The 15,487-nt window shown below is 45.9% G+C and overlaps 1 protein-coding gene across 1 annotated transcript in view; it reads left to right on the top strand.

Moving 5' to 3' along the window:
- The first annotated feature begins 820 nt into the window (after positions 1-820).
- The window catches only part of HIVEP1 (HIVEP zinc finger 1), a 123,229-nt gene continuing 108,562 nt past the window's right edge, over positions 821-15,487 (top strand). Inside the window, exons 1-3 of the mRNA XM_082499300.1 lie at positions 821-837; positions 1,702-1,791; positions 3,675-3,821. Coding sequence (XP_082355426.1) covers positions 3,782-3,821 — 40 coding nt within the window. The 5' untranslated portion in view covers positions 821-837; positions 1,702-1,791; positions 3,675-3,781. The remainder of the gene's footprint in view (positions 838-1,701; positions 1,792-3,674; positions 3,822-15,487) is intronic.

Below are 15,487 nucleotides of genomic sequence, written 5' to 3'. Positions count from 1 at the left end.
CGGGGAAAGGGGGCGGGGCCGGGAGACCCGGTGACGTCACTGCTCCCGGCCCCGCTTCCTGCAATAGAAAGTGAGAGAAGGTAAAACACCCCCCGCCCCCCCTCCTTTCCCCCGCCCCCCTCCCTCCCCCCAGACCCCCCCCCGCGGCCCGCGCGCCGCCGCCTCGCGCCCCTCCCCCCGCCAGTGACCGGGGCGCCGCGGGGAGGGGGAGGGGGAGGGGAGGGGAGGGGCGGGGCAGAGCGTCTCTCCCCGAGGGGAGCCCGGCGGATGCGCCGGGCCCGCCCCGCCCCTCTGGGGAGGCTCCGTGTGTCCCCCCCCGTGTCCCCCCGTCCCCCCACCCCCATTGTGTGTGTCCGTGTCGTGTCCCCGTCCCCGTTCCCCCCTCCGCCCCGCAGGGGTCCGGGGTCGGTCCGCTCCCGTGTGGGACATGGCGGGGGGGGGGAGGAGTGGGGGGGGCGGAGGAGGGGTCTGCCGGCGGGGGCCGGCCGGCGGGGGGCTGCGCAGGGGAGGGGAGGGGGGGCCGTGCCGGGGGGGGCGGTGCCTTGGCCGGCCCCGGGGAGGGGGGGTGGGGGATGGTGCATGGAGGAGGGGTGGGTGTCGGTGCCGGGCTCTGTGTGTCTGTGTGTGTGTGTGTGCGCGCGCGGCCGGGCGCGGCGGCGCTGGGTCATGTTTGTGTTTGAGGTTGTCAAGTGAAGGAGGCTCCCGGCGTCCTCCCCCCCCCCATCCCCCGGTTCACCCCCCTCCCTCCCTCCCTTCCCGCCGCCGCCGCGCAGGGGTCGCCGCGCTCCCCGCCGCCGCCGCCGCCATCAGCCGCCGCCGCGCCGGCCCCTCCGCCAGGTTTGCAGCGGGCCCCGCCGGGAGGGGGGGGGGGGGGCTCGGGGGGCGCCGTGGGGCGGGGAGAAGGAAGGGGGGATGTGCGGGGAGGGACGGGTTCTCCCCGCCGCGGCCGGCGTCGTTCCCCTCCGTCCGTCCGTGTTCCGCCCCCCCGCCCTGTGCGGAGCTGCGGCAGCCACAACACAATGTGTCCTCCGCCGGCGGCGGGGGGGGGAGGTGAGTGGGGGGGAGGGGATGGGGAGGACCGCAGGCCCCGCTCCCCCATTCCCCCCCCCCCCCCTTCCGCCGCGGCCCCTCCGGGACGCGCGGAGGACTCCGCGCTCCCCCCCGGGAGTGCCGCCCCCAGCCCCAAGCGGGCAGCGCTCGGGGTGTGTGTGTGGTGTCTCTGTGCCCCCCCCTAGGATTTGGGGGGGGAGGAGGCGAGGTGGGTGCCGCGGAGCTCCGGCCCGGCTCCTCCCGCCCCCCGGCCCCGCTGGGTGCCGGGCTGAGGCTGCTCCCCCCCCCTCCCCGGTTCTCCCCCCCTTCTTCCCCCCTCCCCGGCATGTGTGCAGCGCTTTGTTCGGTGCGGCGTTGCAGAGGGGTTTTCCCAGGCTCCGCCCTCTTTATTCATTCATGGTTGTTTTTTTTTTTTTTTTTTTTTTTTTTTTTTTTTCCCCCTTCTTCCTCCTCTCTCCCTTCCCCTTCCCTTTGCAACGCTGCCCGCACCTACCGGCGGCTCTCGGGGCCCCGGGGGCTGGCTGCCTCCCCTCAGCTCCATTTTTCTTTTTTTTTTTTTTTTTTTGGAGGGGGGGGAAGAGAGGAGGGGATGCGACCGCTGAGTCTGCGAAGGCCCTTTTCTCCTTCTCCCCTTTTTTTGTTCAAATTAAGGAGGGAATGACTTTTCGCGTGGGTCCTGCGCGGTGTTTCCGCCGCCGCGGCTTTCGCACGGCCATCTCCTCCCCTGAAAGGATGAGTCCTGCTGGTGAGCGGGGGGGATTTGGGGGGATGTATGTGCGTGTGGCGGGGGGGGAATTGATGTTTTTAGAGCGTAAATAAGATGTCATTTGTGCTGCAGGGGAGCGTCGGGAGGCGCTTGTGATTTACGGATACCCCCGGGGGAAAGCGAGGGGGGGACTGGGGGGGGGGGGTGGGTTCAAACTCCTGCTCCAAACAACTTGGCATAAAGAAGTGACGGCGTTTATTATAATCCTTTAAAAAAAAAAAACCTCAGCCCCGCAGCAGGCAGAGTGAAGGGGGACTGGGGTTCGGGGTGCGTGGGGGGGTGCTTGTTGCTTCAAGCAATGCAGCCACTCCTCTGCCTTTCCAGTTTGCGCCCGCCACTGGGAAAACGGACCCGTTGGCATAAGGTTTTATTTCATTTCTATATCTTTCTGATATCCTCGCCGATGAAGTGGTGGATGAGCGAGCGACTTGACAGGCTGTGGGCTCGGTTTTGGATTTTTCCTTGTTTTTCCTTTAACGTGCAGTAATACCCTGGTGAAGAACCATTAGTCAGAATAACATTTTCCAGCCTTCCTTTGTGTCAGTTGCAGTCAGTTTCTTCTCCTGTTTGGGTCCTTTTATGCAGCAACAGACAAAAGAAACATTAAAAATTAATGATTATATTCCTCAACAGTCTGTAACTGAAGGGGTGGTTGCAAGTAGTCTATTCGAAGTGGGTTTGAATTCCGTTTTTGCAAAAACACGGTTGTCTTCAGAAAAAACAACCACCCCCCTCCAAATTAATGTTTAAAACAGATGCTAAAAATCCTGCATACTTTTTCCTTTGAGTAGCTATCCTTAATCAACTTGTCCATATTAGGGGTCATTCTGAAGTTTTATATAAATCTTTAAAATTTCTTCCTAGTGTTTACTAAAAAAAAAAATAATCTGTTAACTTGAGGTAGTATTGCTGTTTAAAAAAAAAGGGTGAAAAGTGGTTCATTTTTTATCTTGGAACAGTGGAATTACACCAGTCATTTTCTTTTTTAAGTTCTTACGTGTAAGTAGTTTGCCATAGTTCTGTGGGAGATCCTACATCCTGTAGGATTTCTGAAACTAAACGAAATGCTCCTTAAACTGGAAGCAAATCATAAGAGTATTTGAAAAGTAAGAAAGTTTTCTTCATCTTGAAAAAAAAAAAAAAGGTAGGTTTGAGGATGCAAATGTAGGTTTGTGCCAATTTAGCAGCAAACCCGTGTGTTAGGTTATTAAAAGAATTCCCCGCTCCGTGGGGCTTATCCATAGCAGGGCTGTGCTGGCTGCAGCCTCCTGTAAATGCGGGATGTAGGACCACGCCAGCGCAGAAACTTGCTGTGCAACAGCTTGCAGGTGGGTCAAGAGCCAGTGTGATTCTCTGCTGTACGTTGGTATTTTGGCAGAAATATCCCATGGGGAGTTCTTCCGGACTTGTATTCTCCACGTAAGGAAACCCAGAGGTAGCTGATGCTACAAATAGGGTGGATTATTGTTGATGCAGTGTGTGGTTGCCCTCTGCTCTGCTCTCCCCCCACCCTGATCTGTATCTTAAAGCCTGATGTCAAATATTGTTTAGTTTTCTGGATTTATTTGCATGGGACATGAGTTGTTGGAAGATGTCTTCTGGCTAGAAAACAGCTGACGAATGTGGAAAAGCATCTTAGTTTTCTCATGCTTCCTGAGTAATCCCAAAAGGAGTTTCACCCTCATGTAGTTTTCTTAAGATATTGGAACGTTTCACTCCGTAAAAGGATAGGTACAGAAATACTTCTTGCTCATTGCTAATTTCCGTGGCTGTTTGAGGATGAAAGGGAGCAGATAGGTGTCTTTGTTTTCCTTATTAATGCATGGATCTCCTAACTTTTCTTTCTCTTTTTTTTTAGCATACGGATTAACTGACCCCTTTGACAAGTTTATGGAGCTGCCATCTCTCTGCTTGCTGTACTTTCCATTTCTGAGAGGAGAAAGTGGTGTATGAGACTAGAGGAAGATGCCTCGGACAAAGCAGATACATCCCAGAAATCTGAGAGGTATGTAGCTCTCAGCTGAGAAAGAAAAGCTCTTGGGAAACTCGGCTGCAGTTTCAATTACGAGGTTAAAGGAACACGTATTTAAGAAGTCTGTTTGGATCCAGAAATAGTTTGCGAGCAAGTTTTGGGAGTCGTCTGTGAGACGGCTCTAATTTTGAGAGAAATAAGTGGAATCTGTTCTTACTCCTGCAGTCTGTGTGCTTGACAGCATTCTTGATATCCTCCAGCTTACAGCAATAACCAGCATGAACTTTGAAAATGCATGGGAAGACGTAGTTTTCTTACCAGAGAATTTACAGTTGAAATAGGCAGGGCGGTGGGAAATGCGTGTTGTGTAGAAGCAGCGTGAGCTCTGACAGCTGGTAGTTGTGTATTTTCTTAATAGGAATCAGTCTGGCTTGCTTTTGAGGGGATCAGACTCCCTTCCCATGCATGCCTCCTCACTGTGTATCATCTGTCACCTGCGCTAGGTTTGACCTTGGTCTTCTCGCTGTCCTGCCTTCGCACAGCCAAATGGTAGCTGGTTGGCTATGGAAAGGAGCAAGTGGGCAAGTGACCGGCTCCACACACTGGCAAGCTTGCGTGTCCGTGCACTGCCCTGAACAAAATCCCAGTGCGCTTAACCCAGCCCAGGACTGGCAGATGAACATGAGGAATCTGATCCTATGGTTATTTGTTACTGTCTTGGTAGAAGTGGCCCCGGAGGAATTAAATGAGGGGGAAAAATACAGGTCAGTTGATGAGCAGATATGTACGTCGAGGGAGAACACGCTTCCATCCCCACCCTCGTACGCAGCTTTCGGGAGGACGTGCTTCCACCTGCACCCTCACGCATAGCTGTCATCGGCTCTTTTAATGTGAATTTTACAGTTGCAGCGTGGAAGCATCCCTTCAGAGAATAAAAGCAATTACAAAACCACAAACATCAACATAAAGTTTTAGGGGCAGGAACAGCATTTGATTCCGGTTTTAACTTTCTATGCCAAAACCCAACAAACATCCGCATGTGTTTCGGTTAGTTTACAGTTGAGAGGCTCTCAAGTGCTCGTGCATACAGCTGTATCCGAGACCTCGTGTTTGCGGGCTGTTATCACTGCTACCACTAACAGTCTCTGCTGGAGAAGACATTTTTGCAGTGTTTTTATTTGGGAAGTGCATTGGTCGGTGTGATGGATAAGCCTCCATCACAGATCAGGAATTTCACATTTAGGTGATGCCGTTTCCCCTTCTTGCTGAACGTGAAGTGATAAATTAGAGCCCAATTTTTAATACTGCTGCTTACCAAGTTGCTGACATAGCTGAGCTTATGTTTTCTAATCAAATGTGAGAGTGATCTAACTTTAATACTCTTGTCTGATATCTACTCTTGTATTGCTTGAAACTTAATAGGAGTTAAAACTATTGTAAAGCTTTCTATTCACTTAAATAAATGCATTTAAAATAAATAATCTAATTAAACTCTTAATTGTGTAAGAAATTAATTGCTTTTTTTTCCCCTTTTGCGTAATTTCCCCAGTCATTTAGCTTTTATCGCCCCCTGTAATAGCAGTTTTCATCAGTTCCTATTTTTCCACAACTAATGGAGTTCTTGAATGAATTAAGATGGGTTAAATGTTGAGAAGGGAAATAGAGGTACACAGTGAACCCATAATTTGAAATTATGTTGGAACGGGTAAATCATTGTTAAAACTACACAGGTGCTGCAAATTTCAGCACATTGTGAGCATATATTGCTACTATCATGGGTTATTAGAGGTGAAGTGATTTGAAAAATCAGTTTACTTCCAATTAGTTATGCCCTATTTCCATTTTTAGTCTAGGTAATGAGGAAAACTGGATTTCGGTTTCTTTAGTCATTTTATCAGTCTCTCAGAATATTGCAGAAAATATTTGCAGTTTTTGCTGGAACTTGAGAAAGCTGAAAGATTTCACAGGTCTGTTTTCTGACAGCTTATTTTTATGTATGCAAAGTTGGACCCATCTTAAGTTGACGCTCATAACTGTTACAACTTTAAAAAATATGTTTTTTAATGCTGTGGTTTAATCCATGGTAATTAGTGCTGATGAGAACTAAATCTGCAAAAAGAATAAATGTCCGTGATTGAGGTGAAACTTGGCAAACTTATGTTTTTTAACTTTTGGAAGACAAAGATGTAGGATTAAGTAACCTGTATTAAGATTAAGAGGTATTTTTAAGTTGTCTAAACCTGGTTGTTACCTTTTGTACTATGTACAAAGAACACTGCATGGCCTTACCTGGCTTCTCCCTCCCTTGTCCCAACTCCTCTTGTTGCCCCATAGCGATCAAATCGCCAACAGCTTTAACTGGACTTGTCCAGAGCCCATCAATGTTTAACTTTTTTTGAGAGATCACTGTTGAACAACCCTTGTCACTATCCTGTTGTGCATCGGATGAGTTACTTGGGTTGTACTTGCAGTCCAAGTCAGCCTGGAGAATAAACAACCAAGTCCAAGGACCTGAAGTATTTTCTCCAAAAAAAAACCAAAAAAAAACCCAACCCCCAAAACCCAAAAAAACCCCAACACAATCCCTCTCTTCACCCTACTCCCCCAAAAAAACCCACATAGAAAACACCCCACCATAAACACTCCCATTAGTTAATTTGAGGTTTGCTGTGGCGTAGGAATAAGTTTTGAAGGTTTTAATATTGCCTGTGTTTACCCTGAGCAACCTTGTTGTCTGGGGAAAATGAAGTACCATTGTTTAATATAGAGAGCTAAATTTAAGATTTTGGCAGGAAACCTTACGGCTCTTCTTTTTGTGACATGGCTTGATTTTACTCATTTTGTGTACTTCTGAGAGAGCTGACAGCCTTTGGCGGATTAGCAGTGGCCCTGAAGTATCAGGATCAGTGAAGATCAAATTTATTTTTTGTGGGTTGTGGGGTTTTTTTGTATGCTGATGTCCTCTCCCCCTTCTTAGCTTTCACTGTCTTTTTATAGATGAATCAATATAGTGCTATATGAGCCTGATTTTACAGCAGGAAAAAAACCCACCTGTACCAAGAGGACAGGATATGGAAAGCATTATTTTGCAAATAATAATAATAAAAAATATTCATTTAGTTGGCCATTTGTTTTCATGACTGTGTGTTAGTGACATGGTTTCAATGCCTGACTGTGGCGGAATGAGCATGTTGTATCTGAAGGGTACCACCAATACGGCATCTGCTGTGCTGCGCTGGTTTCACGATGTTGTTTTGTCACATCAGCCTTCCCTGCTTCCCACTGCAAGTCCTTGTCCTTATGTGAAAAGTGTCACCATCACCAGTGGACTGCTTTGGTAAGAGGAGCTGTGCACAGTGTCAGACATAGTCTCCTGGCTAACGTAACAGTCGTGGTCAGCCCTCGCAGTAGGGCTAAAATGTGAGAGAAATTATGGTTTGGGATGTCTCAATACAGTTTGGGTGCATACAGGTTCCAAAAAATACTTAGTAGTTTCAAAGGCGAAGGGCAAAGGCATGCCTAGGAGAAGCCTGGCATAGGTTACCTGTCAGCTGTGTGGCTGGAACCAAGTTTGTAAGCAGGTGTTCCTGATGTTGTCTTGATCTCTTAAATATCAAAGGCACGTATCGTGTTACTAATCAGAAGCATCATCACTCCCCCCCCCCCCCGTGAAAATAAGTGTGCTGTGAAAAAAGACAGTATCTGTCTCGCTCAGACATCCAGAGGTTGTCTTTTCTTAATGTACTTTATTTGTTTTATGAAGTTTTAGCTCACTAAAACTAATGAAAAGGGTACTTTGCATGCGGTTACACCCTGTATTTATATGGCCAATTGATGCACAGGTGTAACAAGACATTTCATAGAAGCTGTAATGTATTCCCAGAAGTACAGTTAAGTTAGAGAATCATGCTTTTAGCAGGGCTGAGTAGGCTTGGTTTTTTTGTCAGATGGTTGTGAGGATATAGAAGGAAAAACAACTCAGGTTTGTGTTTACTTAGAAGTACCCGGTTGCAGAGTTTAAAATGAAAACTCGTTTATTATGTGTACAGTGTTTAGCACAGTACTCTGATTCACCAGTACAAAACTGTAGCAGAAATGTTTTGAACTTGGTCTCTTTCTCAATAAGCTTGCTGTTATTTTTAAGAATACAAATTGGTGCTGTTTCTGTTTCTCCTTCTCAATCAAATACTCCTATTTGAAACAAATGGCGGACGGGCCCGTAAAGTTCAACAGCCGTGTTCAAATCTTTTAACACTTTGCATGAAATAAGGAAATGCAAGTATGCTATGAAGAACTTTCCTCAATAGCTTGGTAGCTTTCAGTAATCTGAAAAGTGCTTAAGTTTGCTGGAAAGCTGGATATGTTCTGGGTCTTGCAACGTCCAGGAGAGACAGGCATCTACTATGTCTGAAGTGTGGTTTAGCAAAGGCTCTTAGAGTTGGTTTGAAATTGTGATGTGCTTTCAGTGCTGTAACAGGCCTGTCTATGCTGAAAGCTTGACAGGTTGATATTTCTTACTAGTGTTTGGTTGTGTAGTCTATAAAACTTGGGAATTGATTGGTGTGCTGTGCTTTAGTTTGTGATTTGTATCAAATTACTTAAAAAAAAAAACCAAAACAACCAACCAACACTGAGATTTCTCAAGGCTGACTTTTGTAACTCAGACTTGCTTAGTTCAAAAGAAACATGCAAGCACAACATTTGGCTTTTGAGTGTTGGTATTGTTTCTGACACAAAAATAATGCTCTGCTCTAGGGTATTTCTGAGGGGCTGTTGATGAGTATTGCTGCATCAGAAGTGTTAGTGATTTGTGCTCTGTGACGTACCTGTGGGCATCTGTAAAGGTGTTGCATAAGTATCTTGCCTAAATTTCTGGAGCATGTGTGAGACACAGATGGAACAAGAAGTGAGAGTTTTGACTTGGTGACTTAGTTATAGAAACATCCCTTGATTTGGCAGCAGTTCTTGTTTCTGTACATCTGTATGTATGTTTTGTGTAATTTCTTCTGCAAACCAAATTTGAACCCAAAACCTCCCTTGTGAAGGTAGAGAGAATGCATGGCTCTGTTGGTGTGTCATCAGCTGGAGTACCAGCAGGTCCACCTGTAAGGCAATGAATAGACCAGAAGATCTCTTGTAGACCACAGAAGTACTCTCTTCATGCCTCGTATTTCTCATCTGGGATGTAGAAGATGTGGAATGATAATGTTTTCTGTTGGGATTTTTTTTTTATGGGTTTAGAATGCAAGATCTTCAGGCTGTTTCGTACTGTGTGTATGGTCCAACATCTTGCACATTAGAGATCATCTTGACTGCAGCCATTACATTCTGATGTAAAGTGAATAATGTCTATATTTACATGTGAAAAACTGTCTAAAATACTCTGCAGCGTAAGAAAAGCTGCATTGCAAGCTGTAATTTGTTACCCTTTCCCATCACCTGTCCTGTGCCTGTGTGCCTGTTACCTGTCCCTAAATTTGATGACATAAGTGTTTCCAGCAATGTCTAGTCCTGTTCACTGCACAGGGTGGTTGGGGCTGATGTCGGTGGCCACAGGTGATGGACAAACGCCTGCCGAGAGTGGGTTGCAAGAGGGGAAGGAATAGGAGGGTGTTCACAACTGCTCAGTGTTGCCTTGAGACAACAGCGTTCAATTTGCCAGTCGCAAGTGGCATTCCACAGGGCTCAGTGTTGGGGTCACTCCTGTTTAATATCTTTATTAATGATCTCGATGAGGGGATTGAGAGCACCCTCAATAAGTTTGAAGACGACACCAAGTTAGGGGGGAGTGTTGATCTGCTTGAGGGTAGAAGGGCTCTTTAGAAGGACCTGGACAGGCTGGATTGATGGGCCGAGGCCAAAAGTATGAGCTTCAACAAGGCCAAGTGCCGGGTCCTGCACTTGGGGCACAACAACCCCATGCAGTGCTACAGAAGTGGGGAAGGGTGGCTGGAAAGCTGCCTGATGGAGAAGGATCTGGGGGTGTTGGTGTACAGCTGGCTCAATATGAGCCAGCAGTGTGCCCAGGTGGCCAAGAAGGCCAACAGCATCCTGGCCTGTATCAGGAATAGTGTGGTGAGCAGGACTATGGAGGTGATCGTCCCCCTGTACTTGGCACTGGTGAGGCCCCACCTCAAGTACTGCGTTCAGTTTTGGGCCCCTCACTACAAGAAAGACATTGAGGTGTTGGAGCGTGTCCAGAGAAGGGCAATGACACTGGTGAAGTGTCTGGAGAACACATCTTATGAGGAGTAGCTGAGGGAACTGGGGTTATTTAGTCTGGAGCAAAGGAGGCTGAGGGGAGGCCTTATTGCTCTCTACAACTACCTGAAAGGAGGTTGCAGCGGGGTGGGCGTTGGTCTCTTCTCCCAAGTTACAAATGACAGGACAAGAGGAAATGGCGTCAAGTTGTGTCAGGGGAGGTTTAGGTTAGACATAAGGAAAAACGTCTACACTGAAAGGGTTATCAAAGACTGGAACAGGCTGCACAGGGTAGTGGTTGAATAGCCATCCTTGGATGTGTTTAAAAGCCATCTAGATATGGTGCTTAGTGTCATGGTTTAGAAGCGGGCCTGGCAGAGTTGGATAACGGTTGGACTTGATGATCTTAAAGGTGTTTTCCAGCCATAACGATTTTGTGATTCTATGAATTCCTGCCTCTACCACTGAGTTTCTTGTGTGAGACTGAGCAATTGTGTTACACCAAACCTTTGCAGCCAGCCACTGTGTATTCTGCATTTTGCCTGAGTTGAGGTGCCCAGGCACAAATTCTGAGTTTTTGCAACTGCAGTCAGTCCACTGTGGATACAGTTTGGATGGAAAACACTGCAAAAGGGCTAAGTACCTTTTAAAAAAATAAAGTCAAGGTCTAGGTGACTTAAGTCACAGATCTAATATTAGCCAACACTTTTGGCAGATCTTTTAGCCTCTCTGTCCTCTGTTTTCTGCCTGTAAATTGGAGATACCAGTACCACATCAGCTTCTAAGGGCTCAGAAGATAAGGTGATTAGTGTTGTGAAGCAGACAGTTGGTGGCTAAATAATGGAAAAGATGATGAAGAAACTGGTAGCCAACAGAGCCAAGCAGTTAGCACTGGTTTAGTTTGTGTAAACACCCTTACTTTTGGCATTCTCCAACTTCTTACTGCTTTGCTTCTCAATCTTAACATTTAAAAGGTATTCTTAAAGGTTACTTCCTAGCTTTTAAAATAGCAAACTAAAAAACCAAGAAATTCCACCGTATTGAACCACAACGCTTCTCATATGAGTCATCGACTTGTTGGGACCTCAAACTGCAACGTGGGGTTATGCGGTGCAAGCCATGCAGTATGCTGGCGTACCCCGCCTGGACCAGGCACTGGAGAGGGGAGGAAGAAATTGCTCCCGTCGGTGGGTGTTCATCATCATGCTGCTGCGTTCCAAGCTGCTGCTGAGAAAGCCCCTGCAGCCAGGAGGGAATGCTTACTGCAGGAAAGGTCTCTAGAGAGGAACATCTTTAATGTCATTGTTCCCCAGTTGGTTTCAAGACCGGTTTAAGCCATTGCTGCTGGAGGAGGAGGAACAGAAGAGGTCCTACCTTCCCCCACCTCGACGCTTGTTCCTCACCTTGTGTTGCCCTCCTCGCTTGTGTATTCACTGGTCCCATGGTGGAAGAAGTTGGAGTACCCAGAGTGAGTTATGCTGGCATCCTGGGTTGGGGGTAATTTTTGCGCTGGGTTGGTTGGTTCCTTGGTCCTGTACACCCTGCCGCTGCGGCGGCAGCCTGGGGGGGACAGCGTGGGGGCAGGGTTGTCCTCAGCCTCTTACTTGAACTCATTGTGAAACTATGCTGGAAATCTCGGTTTGCCAGGCGTGAGCAGCAGGCTTTCTGAGCTTCTCTGATTGTCCAAATACAGGTATAGATTTTCGTAAGGATAACAAAAGGTGTGTTCCTTGTTCCTGGTTGCTTTGCTTTTCCCTCCAGAACCCCCCTTCTGTTGACAAATTTCAAAACTGGGAAGCAGTGGAGGCTCTTAACGGATGACTTTAAGAATTAGAGTGTACTGGTAAACCAGCAGGAAACTGAACTGATCTCAGTTGACACCTTAATTAAAAATAAAATAAAACACTCCTTCTAAAATTTGGCATAGAACTTTCATTCAGAATGCACAAAATTTGGCTGAGATTTAAGCAACTAAAAAGAGGTCCAGAAAACCAAACTTGATTGTAGGTGGCACGGTCAGCTTTGAATATGTATTTATAGATTTCTGCATATGCATGCTAAGTAGTAGGAAAAGAAAATGGGGATAATGCAAAGAGAGTTTGCTGGATACAGACAGTGGCAAAAATAGGTGCTTTCAGAGGGAGTTTAAATAGCATGAAGAAGAGGGCTGAATGAATGGTATTCCAGCTAACAGGATTGCAAAGAAATACCTGCAAGAATGACTGTTGATGAAAGAAAAAGAATGGAGGAAGGAGCTTAGTTCTGTTCTCTTGATAGTAGAAAACAACAAATTGTATTTTTTATGGGATATGAGATCATTATAATTGCAGTTAGAATCAGGCTTGAGCTGAAAGAAATTGGTGAAGGGTAAGGTTAAAAAGAATGGAACTCATACAGAAATGAAAAAAGCAGCAATGAACTGGGCTGGAAAGCTATGTATAAGCCAGTTAGATTTCTTTCAGAATACAGTGAAGTGGAAACAGTGCAGATCTGTAATTCTGCCTCACCTTTGCATCCTGTATCTTCTTTATTGCTAATTGAGCGTGGAGTAAGAAATGCTACAGAATTTGGCATTTGCTGAAACATGCACTCCGGTGCGTTGGGAAGGTCATGAAAAAAATTGTAGCTGTGAAAAGAGAAACAGAAAGTAAGATTTCAGCAGTTGCTCTTTCAAACATTTCTGTTAAAGTGGGCAGTTGGCTCTGGGATGAAACTGGGTCCAGTCTTTTGAGCCCAGGAACAATTGCATTTTATAAGAGCCCAGCTTTCTTACAAGTATTTAGAAGAATACAACTTTTTGTTTGTTTGTTTTAAACCTTTGCATCTCAGAATAGATTTTTGGTTTGCTGTGAGTATATACGTGAGGTAGGTAATGTAACTGTTTTAATGTGGGAGATGTATGTGTCTGTGTGTGTGAACTTACTTAAAAAACAAACAAGCAAGCAAAATCCCAATAGTCAATTCTTATATGTAACCATTAGAAATTGACACATAAGTAGAAAAATCGTGGGTAGGCTCGAGAAGCTTGCTTAAGAAAGCCTCCTCACAGGTTTATGGTCATCTACATCTTAAATGTCTGTTATGAAAAGGGCGAAGGCTTATGGTTTTCTTGTTTGACTTTTTCCTGCTTTAAAACTATGCAAGTTTCTCTGTCGGCACTCGTGTCAGTGTTTTCAAACTTCGAAGGCATCAGTCGAAGAGGCGTTGCAGCTGTGGGCTGTGTTACTGCACAGGTCTCTCATGGAGCCCAATAAACTTTCCCAGAGTGTTGCTACTACTTAAAAATACCTTGTTGCAATGAATTCTCTTTAATTAAAAAAAAAAAAAAAAAAGTACCAAAGGAATTTGCAGCACAGTACTGTTTCCTTCAGACTGTTGGCTGTGCCTGTGTTACGATGCTTGGGAGGGTTTGTGCAATCGATACTCACCTGCTGCTCCAGGCGAGGGGTCTTGGTCTGTGGGAAGAATTCCTGGTCCCTGGCAGGGTGGACAGGCGTGCAGGACCTTGCGCAGGGAGCTCGGCAACAACACACAGTTGTCTGCGTCTTTTGGGGGGTAGTGTCTGTTTCACCGAACGCTTTGCAAAATTGCTGAAGAGGTGAAAACTTTTTTTTTTTTTCCTAACCACAGTCAGTCATTATCACCAAAACAGTAACCCTGCAGCCCACCTTGATGTACTCAGGAAGCTTAGAAAAAGACCCTGTTTTGGGGGTTATGTTGTTTTGGTTTGGTTTTTAATCCTGAAATTACTCCTTTTCTTGGCGTGTATTTTGATTTCTTCTTAAGATCAGGCAATTTGGTTTCAAATTGCAAACTGTTGTAAATATTTATGCTGGAAAATGTAAAGGAGACTTCCTAGAGTGACGCATTTTCAAAGAGCTAGTTATACCAGTGTGTATTTCCTAGACTTGTTCATTCTTTGGTATGTTGGACTCCTGTAGTAAGCATTTTAGTTCAATAATGGCTCATGAGATTACGGAGAGAGAAACTCGGGCTCTTACTCAGTTGGAAAAGTAAGATTTTCCTTGCTATGTTAAAACAGATGGATAAACTGGACTTTAAATTTCCAAATTAGATGAGTTGGGTGAAGTGCAGTCCTTCGTTTCACTTGTTTAAATGTATCATAACTCAGAATGTTTACATTAAGAAGGCGGCGGAGGGGAGAGGAACCCCTATGGCAGATGTTTGGAGCCATCGGTGACGCATTTGTGGGGGAAGTGGGGAAGCTCTAGTTCAGTAGGTGAGGCAGTGCTGTTTGTTTTTATAGAAAAACTTTTTAAATGCCCTTAAAGCTTTTCTCAGAAAGAGGCTGTTTGGAGAATATGCTGACTTAGCAGTTCCCGCCTGACCTTTGGTGGCAGACTGAAGAAGTGTCTTTTGTAACAACCCACAGGTTGTGAAATGCGGAAGGGGGATTTTTGTTAAGGCAAAGCTGAAAAGGTCTGTGTGCTTGAAAACTTTGTCTCAAGATTTTGTTGGTAGACATATAATTGAATCTGGTTAATACAGTACACTGGTTTTAGCACCTTTGCTTGCCAGCAGAAGCAGCGGGTAGAGAACACAAGTTCATGTGTTAAATACCCTGTGAACTCCCCCTCACCCCCCCTAATTCCCGTGTGTTTAAAAGGTAAGTTCCCACCAAGTTGCCTTCGTAAATCCCGGGGCAGACCTCCCGGGCTGAAACGGCGAGAAGTTTGGAACCAGCTGCATGGAGCAAAGGCAGCGGTTCAACAGGAGCCTGTAGCGCAGCGTCGCTACAAACAACCGTGTGTGTGTTCCTAGTTACCTACGAAATATGTGGCTTATGCCCTGCCAGTGGCGGTAGTCATGGAATATCCCAAGCACACCGCATGATTTCCTCTGATTTTTGGCCTAATTTTGGGGGGTGGGAAGTGGATAAGTCAATGTTGAACCGTATTGTTTTTAACCACTGAGCTTTGTTAAGTCAGATGGGAGATTGGACACTTGTTCTTTTCCTAAAGGTTGCAATGCAGACACAGTATGGAGCCAGGAAAAAGAAAGAAGTGTTTAGAAATGGCACTTAAACTGTGATTTCTGTGGTGGTTTTGCTATTCCGTTACCTGTAAGGAATCTCTACCTGCTGTGCTTTTTGACGAGGAGTGCATATCGCTTGCACAGTAGATGTACAGATTTCACCTTTCTCCCTGCTTCGGGATTTCGTACAGAAAGAGGTATTTCTGTCCCAGATCTGTGAAGGGAATGCAATGGTGTATGTATTAATTGTGTTTGAAATATTTTACTCTAATTTTTATTAGCAAAATACATAATACAAATGTTCGGGTAATTCTCAGTTGTCAAGAGGCAGAGCTAAGTATGTATACTGTAACAGTTTAATGCCTTGAATTTTAAAAGAGAATTGTCTTCTTCAGTGTAAGGGCAATGCTTTTGTGGCTAAGAGGCAGTTTAGGAGCTATGAAAATACTAAACTTTACTTCAGGGGTGATTTAATAACTTTCAAACAAATCTTTATGTAGTGT

Source organism: Vanellus vanellus (assembly GCF_965231255.1).
Source record: "Vanellus vanellus genome assembly, chromosome: 2".
NCBI lineage: Eukaryota > Metazoa > Chordata > Aves > Charadriiformes > Charadriidae > Vanellus > Vanellus vanellus.
The sequence above is the reverse complement of the archived record's forward strand: the minus strand, read 5'-3'. Positions and strand labels throughout refer to the sequence as shown.